Source organism: Colobus angolensis, unplaced genomic scaffold (genome assembly GCF_000951035.1).
Source record: "Colobus angolensis palliatus isolate OR3802 unplaced genomic scaffold, Cang.pa_1.0 Scaffold77, whole genome shotgun sequence".
Classification (NCBI taxonomy): Eukaryota; Metazoa; Chordata; class Mammalia; order Primates; family Cercopithecidae; genus Colobus; species Colobus angolensis.
In genome coordinates this window covers 3,496,780-3,507,217 of record NW_012121487.1, presented here as the reverse complement: position 1 = coordinate 3,507,217, position 10,438 = coordinate 3,496,780, and the positions used below count along the sequence as shown (strand labels likewise).

The 10,438-nt window shown below is 46.0% G+C and overlaps 1 protein-coding gene across 4 annotated transcripts in view; it reads left to right on the top strand.

Moving 5' to 3' along the window:
* The window catches only part of CCT3 (chaperonin containing TCP1, subunit 3 (gamma)), a 33,148-nt gene that overhangs the window by 11,771 nt on the left and 10,939 nt on the right, over nucleotides 1-10,438 (top strand). For all 4 annotated transcript variants that reach the window (XM_011928418.1, XM_011928419.1, XM_011928421.1 and 1 more), the window contains 2 exons: nucleotides 5,573-5,690; nucleotides 9,287-9,473. In XM_011928418.1, coding sequence (XP_011783808.1) covers nucleotides 5,573-5,690; nucleotides 9,287-9,473 — 305 coding nt within the window. The remainder of the gene's footprint in view (nucleotides 1-5,572; nucleotides 5,691-9,286; nucleotides 9,474-10,438) is intronic.

The window sequence follows — 10,438 nt, the reverse complement described above, 5'->3', positions numbered from 1 at the left end:
GGTTTCACCATGTTAGCCAGGATGGTCTCGATCTCCTGACCTCGTGATCAGCCCGTCTCGGCCTCCCAAAGTGCTGGGATTACAGGCTTGAGCCATCACGCCCGGCCTCATTTCTGTATTTTTAGTAGAGACAGGGTTTCACCGTGCTGGCCGAACTGATCTCAGACTCCTGAGCTCAGGTGATCTGCCAACCTTGGCCTCCCAAAGTACTGGGATTACAGGTGTGCGCCACTGCGCCCAGCCAAGGGATGCTAATTTATAGTGTTGGCCCACATATCTAAAAATAAAGTTCGTAATCAAAATTATTATTTATTTTTCGTAGAGATGGGGTCTCATGTTGCCCAGGCTTGCCTGAAACTCCTGGGCTCAAGCGATCTCCTGCCTCGGCCTCCCGAAGTGTTTTTTTTCTTGAGATGGAATCTTGCTCTGTCACTCAGGCTAGAGTGCAGTTATGCAATCTCAGCTCACTGTAGCCTCTGATGCTGGGTTCAAGCGATTCTCCTGCCTCAGCCTCCCGAGTAGATGGGATTACAGATGCCCACCACCGTGCCCGGCTAATTTTTGTATTTTTAGTAGTGACGGGGTTTCACCATGGTGGCCAGCTGGTCTTGAACTCCTGACCTCATGATCTACCTGCCTCAGCCTCCCAAATTGCTGGGATTACAGACTGTGAGCCACCATGCCTGGCTAAGCCTAGCTGATTTTTCAAATTGAATTTACTTATTTATTTATTTATTTTTGAGACAGAGTCACCTAGGCTGGAGTGCAGTGGCACAGTCTTGGCTCACTGCAGCCTCCACCTCCAGGGTTCAAGTGATTCTCCTGCCTCAGCCTTTCTGTTAGCTGGGATTACAGGTGCCCACCACCGTGCCAGGCTAATTTTTGTATTTTTAGTAGAGACAGGGTTTCACCATGTTAGCCAGGCTGGTCTCAAACTCCTGACTTCAGGTGATCCTCCTGCCTCAGCCTCCCAAAGTGCTGGGATTACAGGCATGAGCCACCATGCCCAGCCTCTCAGCCATCTTTTAAAATGCAATAATATGCTGCTTAATGATGGGTATATGGGCCGGGCGCGGTGGCTCACGTCTGTAATCCCAGCACTATTGGAGGCCAAGGCAGGCGGATCACAAGGTCTGGAGTTCGAGACCATCCTGGCCAACATGGTGAAACACCATCTTTACTAAAAATAGAAAAAATAAGCTGGGTGTAGTGGCACGCGCCTGTAGTCCCAGCTACTCGGGAGGCTGAGTCAGGAGTATCGCTTGAACCTGAGAGGCGGAGGTTGCAGTGAGCCCAGATCCCACCACTGCACTCCAGCCTGGCGACAGAGCGAGATTCTGTCTCAAAAAAAAAAAAAAAGATGGGGATACGTTCTGAGACAAATGTGTTATTAGACAGTCTCATTACTATGCAGACTTCATGGAGTGCACTTCACAAATCTGGGTGGTACAGCCTACTATATACTTAGGCTGTATGGTATAGCCTATTGCTTCTAGGCCACAAAGCTGTATAACATATTACTGTACTGAATATAGTTATAATATGGTGGTATTTGTATAATAAGCATAGCTGAACATAGAAAAGGTACAGTAAAAATATGATATTATAATCTTATGGGACCACTGTCGTATATGTGGTCCATTGTTGGCCAAAATATTAAGTGGTACATGACTGTATTTTTTTATTTTTCTTTCAATATACATGATTGACACTTAGGAATTGAAACAAAATATATTGAATTCAAACACTGGAGCACATACTAATGAATAACATATTATATACATTTCTAAAAGCTTACTTTACCTGCCAATAAGCAGGTAGTACAAGCAATTTGTGCAAAAGGCTTTTGACAAAAAGAATATTTACAATACTCTCTTTTTTTTTTTTTTTTTTTTTTTTTGAGATGGAGTCTCGCTCTGTCGCCCGGGCTGGAGTGCAGTGGCCGGATCTCGGCTCACTGCAAGCTCCGCCTCCCGGGTTCACGCCATTCTCCTGCCTCAGCCTCCCTAGTAGCTGGGACTACAGGCGCCCGCCACCTCGCCCGGCTAGTTTTTGTATTTTTTTTAGTAGAGACGGGGTTTCACCATGTTAGCCAGGATGGTCTCGATCTCCTGACCTCGTGATCCGCCCGTCTCGGCCTCCCAAAGTGCTGGGATTACAGGCTTGAGCCACCGCGCCCAGCCTACAATACTCTCTTTACACTTTTTCTAGAAACAGGCTTTTTGGTGTGTGCATTTATATCTATGTATGTGTTATTTTGTGTATGTCTATTAGAAAGTAAAGATAGGCCGGGCGCGGTGGCTCAAGCCTGTAATCCCAGCACTTTGGGAGGCCGAGACGGGCGGATCACGAGGTCAGGAGATCGAGACCATCCTGGCTAACACAGTGAAACCCCGTCTCTACTAAAAAATACAAAAAACTAGCCGGGCGCGGTAGCGGGCGCCTGTAGTCCCAGCTACTCGGGAGGCTGAGGCAGGAGAATGGCGCAAACCAGGGAGGCGGAGCTTGCAGTGAGCTGAGATCCAGCCACTGCACTCCGGTCTGGGGGACGGAGCGAGACTCCGCCTCAAGAAAAAAAAAAAAAAGAAAGAAAGTAAAGATAAATTTATTCATTTTGAGACAGAGTCTCACTCTGTCACCCAGGCTGGGGTGCCTGGGCACAGCCTCCACTCACTGCAACCTCTGCCTCCCAGATTCAAGCAATTCTTATGCCTCAACCTCCCAACTAGCTGGGATTACAGACACCCGCCAACACACCTGGCTAATTTTTGTATTTTTGGTAGAGACAGTTTCACCATGTTGTCCAGGCTGGTCTCAGAACTCCTGGCCTCAAGCAATATGCCTGCCTCGGCTTCCCAAAGTCCTGGGATTACAAGGCGTGGGGTAAAGACAAATTTTAAAAGAAGGAGATGTTTTACCAATAATCCCTCATCTAGGGGGTAAATTGTATACATTTTCTTTTTTTTCTTTTGTTTTTTTTGAGATGGAGTCTCACTCTGTCACCTAGGCTAGAGTGCAGTGTCACGATCTTGGCTCCCTGGTTCAAGCAATTCTCCTGCCTCAGCCTCCCAAGTAGCTGGGAATACAGGCACATGCCATCATGCCTGGCTAATTTTTGTATTTTTAGTAGAGATAGGGTTTCACCATGTTGGCCAGGCTGGTCACGAACTCCTCACCTCAGGTAATCCATCTGCCTTGGCCTCCCAAAGTGCTAGGATTACAGATGTCAGCCACCACACCCAACCTTAATTATGCACATTTTTAAATTTTAACTTTTTATTTTTTTGAAACAGAATCTTGCTCTATTGCCCAGGCTGGAGTGCAGTAGTGTGATCACGGCTCACTGCAGCCTTTACCTTCTAGGCTCAATGAGCCCAGCTTCCCCAGTAGCTATAGGCACATGCCACCATACCTGGCTAATTGAATTTTTTTTGTAGAGACAGGGTTTTGCTATGTTGCTCAGGCTGGTCTAAAAACTTCAGGGCTCAGGTGATCCACTCACCCTAGCCTCCCAAAGTGCTGGGATTACAGGTGTGAGCCACTGCATCCAACCCTGAATATTCTTTCAAATGTAAGTTTTTATGTGTTTTGTTGTTTTTTTTTTTTTTTGAGACGGAGTCACGCTCTGTCGCCCAGGCTGGAGTACAGTGGCCGGATCTCGGCTCACTACAAACTCCACCTCCCGGGTTCACGCCATTCTCCTGCCTCAGCCTCCCGAGTAGCTGGGACTACAGGTGCCCACCACCTCATCCGGCTAGTTTTTTGTATTTTTTAGTAGAGACGGGGTTTCACTGTGTTAGCTAGGATGGTCTCGATCTCCTGACCTCGTGATCTGCCTGTCTCGGCCTCCCAAAGTGCTGGGATTACAGGCTTGAGCCACGGCGCCCAGCCTTGTTTTGTTTTTAGTTCCAGCAGTTTGACTAGATCCTAAGGTATTAAGGTACTAATAAACAAGTTAGTTTTTCTTTTGTCCATTTTTCTTTATTTTATTGCCTTTAGGGAAATTTTTTTTTAGAAAGATCAAGAGAAGACCAGGTACAGTAGCTCACGCCTGTAATCCCAGCACTTTGGGAGACCGAGGTGGACAGATCACCTGGTTCGAGACCAGCCTGGCCAACCAACATAGTAAAACCCATCTCTACTAAAAGTACAAAAGTTAACTGGGTGTGGTGGTGCATGCCTGTAATCCCAGCTACTTGGGAGGCTAAGGCGGGAAAATCGCTTGAACCTGGGAGGCAGAGGTTGCAGTGTGCAGAGACTGTGCCACCGCACTCCGGCCGGGGTGACAGAGCGAGACTCCTCAAAAAAAAAACAAAAAGATCAAGAGAGTAAGTAAGCCCTGGAATCATTCTTTCTTCATTTTATTTATTGAGATAGGGTCTCACTCTGTCACCCAGTGCAGTGGTGCAGTCAAGGCTCATTGCACTCTCAACCTCCCAAGCTCAAGTGGTTCTCTTAACCTCAGCCTCCTGAGTAGCTGGGACCGCAGGCTCCCGCCACCATGCCCGGTTAATTTTTTGTATTTTTAGTAGAGACGGGGTTTCACCGTGTTAGCCAGGATGGTCTCGATCTCCTGACCTCGTGATCTGCCTGCCTCAGCCTCCCAAAGTGCTGGGATTACAGGCTTGAGCCACCGCGCCCAGCCTTGTTTTGTTTTTAGTTCCAGCAGTTTGACTAGATCCTAAGGTATTAAGGTACTAATAAACAAGTTAGTTTTTCTTTTGTCCATTTTTCTTTATTTTATTGCCTTTAGGGAAATTTTTTTTTAGAAAGATCAAGAGAAGACCAGGTACAGTAGCTCACGCCTGTAATCCCAGCACTTTGGGAGACCGAGGTGGACAGATCACCTGGTTCGAGACCAGCCTGGCCAACCAACATAGTAAAACCCATCTCTACTAAAAGTACAAAAGTTAACTGGGTGTGGTGGTGCATGCCTGTAATCCCAGCTACTTGGGAGGCTAAGGCGGGAAAATCGCTTGAACCTGGGAGGCAGAGGTTGCAGTGTGCAGAGACTGTGCCACCGCACTCCGGCCGGGGTGACAGAGCGAGACTCCTCAAAAAAAAAACAAAAAGATCAAGAGAGTAAGTAAGCCCTGGAATCATTCTTTCTTCATTTTATTTATTGAGATAGGGTCTCACTCTGTCACCCAGTGCAGTGGTGCAGTCAAGGCTCATTGCACTCTCAACCTCCCAAGCTCAAGTGGTTCTCTTAACCTCAGCCTCCTGAGTAGCTGGGACCGCAGGCTCGTACCAGCACACTAAGCTAAATTTTAATTTTTTTTTAAAGACAGGGTCTCACTATGTTGCCCAGGCTGATCTTGAATTTCTGGGATTACAGGTATAAGCCACCATGCCCAGCCTGATCTTTTAAAAAATGGACAGCAAGGATGTTTTCTGTATGAATTGCCCTGTCTTATACAAAGTGTAAAATTTGGAATAGTATGAATGGCTAAATGTCATATCTTTTGGGAGAGTCTGATTTAGGAGAGTATTTTTTGGAAGAATAATGAAGTTACTTGCCTTGATATCCAGATACTTTTAAATATTACTATGGTGCTTATATCTTTTTCAGCAGGGGAAATGCTATCTGTAGCTGAGCACTTCCTGGAGCAGCAGATGCACCCAACAGTGGTGATCAGTGCTTACCGCAAGGCATTGGATGATATGATCAGCACCCTAAAGAAAATCAGGTATCTTGGGGGCAAGAAATAGGTAGTATCAAATATGAGAGGCCTGGCCAGACTTGGTGGCTCATGCCTGTCATCCCAGCACTTTGGGAGGCCTAGGTGGGCAGATCATGAGGTCAGGAGATTGAAACCTTCCTGGCCAACATGGTGAAACCTTGTCTGTATTAAAAATACAAAAAATTAGTTGGGCATGGTGGCACATGTCTGTAGTCCCAGCTACTCGGGAGGCTGAGGCAGGAGAATCTCCTGAACCCAGGAGTCAGAGGTTGCAGTGAGCTGAGAGAGCCCCATTGTACTCCAGCCTGGTGACAGAGCAAGACTCTGTCTCAAAAAAAAAAAAAAAAAAAAAATTAGCCGGGTATAGGTGGCGCACACCTGTGATCCCAGCTACTCAGGAGGATGAGGCAGGAAAATTGCTTGAACCCAGGAGGCAGAGGTTGCAGTGAGCCAAGATCTCTCCATTGCACTCCAGCCTAGGCAATAAGAGTGAAACTCCGTCTCAGAAGAAAAAAAAGCATATATTACCTCTAGCTTCAGGGAATTTTAGTTAAGGTTTAACATCGTGTGGAGTCATGTAGAGCAGGTCTTGAATAAACGTTTTTGTTTAAAAAGTAAAACTTGGCAGGGCCCAGTGGCTCATGCCTGTAATCCCAGCACTTTGGTCGAGGTGGGCAGATCACAAGGTCAGGAGTTAGAGACCAACCTGGCCAACATGGTGAAACTTCGTCTCTACTAAAAAGTAGAGAAAATTAGCTGGACGTAGTGGCAGGCGCCTATAATCCCAGCTACTCAGGAGGCTGAGGCAGGAGAACCACTTGGACCCAGGAGGTTGCAGTGAGCTGAGATTGTGCCACTGCACTCCAGCCCAGGCGACAGAGTGAGACTGTCTCAAGAAAATAGAAAGTAAGACCTGGACTGTGCGCAGTGGCTCACACCTGTAATCCTAGCACTTTGGGAGACCAAGGTGGATGGAGCACCTGAGGTCAGGATTTCGAGACCAGCCTGGCCAACATGGTGAAACCTCATTTCTACTAAAAATGCAAAAATTAGCCAGGCGTGGTTGCATGCGCTTGTAATCCCAGCTACTCAGGAGGCAAACAGCAAAACTCTGTCTCAAAAAAAAATAAAAATCTATAATGTATTCTTTTTTCCATGCCTGACTGGAAATTGTTTTTTTTTTTCTTTTCTTTATTTAAATGTTCTACTCATATGGTTGAGTCACTAGATGCATAAGTGTTTAGTAATTTGGTGAGGTTTATATTATACTGTCTGCTCTTTTTTTTTCCCTAAGATGGAGTTTTTGCTCTTGTTACCTAGTCTGGAATGCAATGTCGCGATCTCGGCTCACCGCAACCTCTGCCTCCCCGGGTTCAAGCGATTCTCCTGTCTCAGCCTCTTAAGTAGCTGGGATTACAGGCATGCGCCTCCACGTCCAGCTAATTTTGTATTTTTAGTAGAGACAGGGTTTCTCCATGCTGGTCAGGCTGGTCTCGAACTCCCGACCTCAGGTGATCCACCTGTCTTGACCTCCCAAAGTGCTGGGATTACAGGCATGAGCCACTGCGCCCAGCCATATACTGCCTGCTCTTAAACGAGTTGTACACTAATATCTGTCTGGCACACTTAAGGAATGAAGTGTTTAATTATTTTTATGCAGTAAGCTCTGTGAGAATGTAGAAGTACCTAAAGATTTTATTGTGTGGAGCTGTACCCTTAGAAAGTTTTTTGTTTTGTTTTGTTTTGAGATGGAGTTTCACTCTTATTTCCCAGGCCGGAATGCAGTGGCTGGATCTCGGCTCACCTCAACCTCTGCCCTCTGGCTTCAAGCAATTTTCCTGCCTCAGCCTCCTGAGTAGCTGGGATTATAGGCATGTGCCACTAGGCCTGGCTAATGTAATTTTAGTAGAGATGGGGTTTTTCTCCAAGTTGGTCAGGCTGGTCTCAAACTCCTGACCTCAGGTGATCCGCCCACTGCCTGCCTTGGCCTCCCAAAGTGCTGGGATTACAGGCATGAGCCACCGTGCCTGGCCCGAAATATATATATATTTTTAATCAAGTAATAACTGCCTACCTAGAACACTTTAGTCTTATGTAAAAACTTTTTTTGGGGGGAGTGGGGAGTCTTGCTCTGTTGCCCAGGCTAGAGTACAGTGGCACGATGTTGGCCCACTGCAACCTCTGCCTCCTGGGTTCAAGCAGTTCTCCTGTCTCAGCCTCCCAAGTAGCTGGGACTACAGGCGCATACCACCATACGTAGCTAATTTTGGTATTTTTAGTAGAGATGGGGTTTCACCATATTGGTCAGTCTGGTCTCAAACTCCTGACCTCAGGTGATCCACCCACCTCGGCCTCCCCAAAAATTTATTTTTTAGAGATACGGTCTCACTCTGTTGCCTAAGCTGTAGTGCAGTGGTGCAATCACAGCTTACTGCAGCCTCCAGCTCCTGGACTCAAGCAGTCCTGTCCTAGCCTCCCAAGTAGCTAAGACTACAGATGTGTCCATCACGCCCTGCTAAGTTTTTTTATTTTTCATAGAGATGAAGTTTACTATGTTGCCCAGGTTGGTTTTGAACTCCTGGCCTCAAGCTATCCTCAGTCTTCCAAAGTGTTGGGATTATAGGTGTGAAGCATGGCACCCAGCCCCCTTTATCATAGATACTACTTTTGGAGTCATTGCTTCTTCCCAAAAGTCCATAATTCAACCATTTAATAATTGGTATATTATGTGCCTTTCACTGTTAAAAGAGGGATTTGGTTTATTTTGGGGTGTTTTGTTTTTTTTTGAGACGGAATCTCTGTCGCCCAGGCTGTAGTGCAGTGACACGATCTCAGGTCACTGTAACCTCTGCCTCCAGAGTAACTGGGACAACAGGCACAGGCCACCATTCCTGGCTAATTTTTGTATTTTTAATAGAGCTGAGGTTTCACCATATTGGCCAGACTGGTCTCGAATTCCTGACCTCAAGTGATCTGCCTGCCTTGGCCTCCCAGAGTGCTGAGATTACAAGTGTGAGCTACCGTGCACGGCCAAAAAAGAGATTTTAGCATTATGTGAAAGTATGTTGTGAGGAGAGACTGAAATTAATATAAAAATGGAAAATACATAAAATGTGTTTACAGTAACATAAAAACACAAAGATGACCAATTGGTGATCATCTTTGACTACTGTGGCACACCATGAGTTAAAAATAAAATTTACTGTTCAAAATGAATGATTAATGAAACTCTTAAAGTTGGCTAGTTACAGGATAGAGTTTCATAGAAAAAAAAGTGTCTTGATCTGAGTTGTAAAAGTTGAAAAGTTTACTTGGTTGAAGCAGAAGATAAGGAACAAATTATTTTACTATAATCTTTGTATGTAAGTGTAAAGGGTTGCTCAGGGAATTAAGGCACCTTCTACAGATGAGTTGTAATCTTGCTGAAAGGTAGAGGAATGGACAAAGGTTACCTCTTAATGTCCTTTTTGTTTCCTCCAAAGGAACAAGTCCTCGTGTTCTGCCTCTTGGTCCATTATTATAGTCACTAAGGTATAGATGAGGCACATCTCTACATATCTAAGATGCCTTCTTCACATATTGTCTGGTTTTCTTTTCTCTAGTATCCCAGTCGACATCAATGACAGTGATATGATGCTCAACATCATCAACAGCTCCATTACTACCAAAGCCATCAGTCGGTGGTCATCTTTGGCTTGCAACATTGCCCTGGATGCTGTCAAGACGGTACAATTTGAGGAGAATGGTCGGAAAGAGATTGACATAAAAAAATACGCAAAAGTGGAAAAGGTAAACTTTCGCAGTGTATACATTGGGTCAAATTATATCTTAGCATGAGTCATCTCACTTGTGAGGAAATAGTTTGTTTTTAGTGTTGTTTTGTTTTGTTTTTGAGACGGAGTCTCACCCTGTTGCCCAGGCTGGAGTACAGTGGCACAGTCATAGCCCACTGCAGCCTCAAAACTCCTGGCCTCAAGTAAATCCACTGATTTTTCTAGGACTACAGGCACATGCCACTGTGTCCAGCTTTTTTTTTTTTTTCTTTTTGTAGAGATGAGGGTCTCATGTTGCCCAGGCTGGTCTTGAACTCCTGGTCTCAGGTGATCCTCCCACTTCAGGCTCCCAAAGTGCTGGGATTACAGGCATAAGCCATCGCACTCTACTTGAATGAAATAGTTTTAAATCAGAGCAAAGTATGTTTGTTTGTTTTATATGGAGTCTTGTTCTGTCGCCCAGAGGCTAGAGTGCAGTGGCGCAATCTCAGCTCACTGTAGCCTCCACCTCCCGGGTTCAAGTGATTCTCCTGCCTCAGCCTTTAAAATAGCTGGGATTACAGATGCCCACCACCACACCCGGCTAATTTCTTTCTGTATTTTAAGCAGAGACAGGGTTTCACCGTGTTAGCCAGGATGGTCTTGAACTCCTGACCTGAGGTGATCCGCCCACGTTTGCCTCTCAAAGTGCTGGGATTACAGGGTGAGCCGCTGCACCTGGCCAGAACAAGGTACCTTTAATTAGAACTGGGAAGAATTGGCCGGGCGCGGTGGCTCACGCCTGTAATCCCAGCACTTTGGGAGACTGAGGTGGGTGGATCACGGGGTTAGGAGATCGAGACCATCTTGGCTAACACAGTGAAACCCCATCTCTACTTAAAAAAAAAAAATACCAGGCCGGGCGCGGTGGCTCAAGCCTGTAATCCCAGCACTTTGGGAGGCCGAGACGGGCGGATCACGAGGTCAGGAGATCGAGACCAT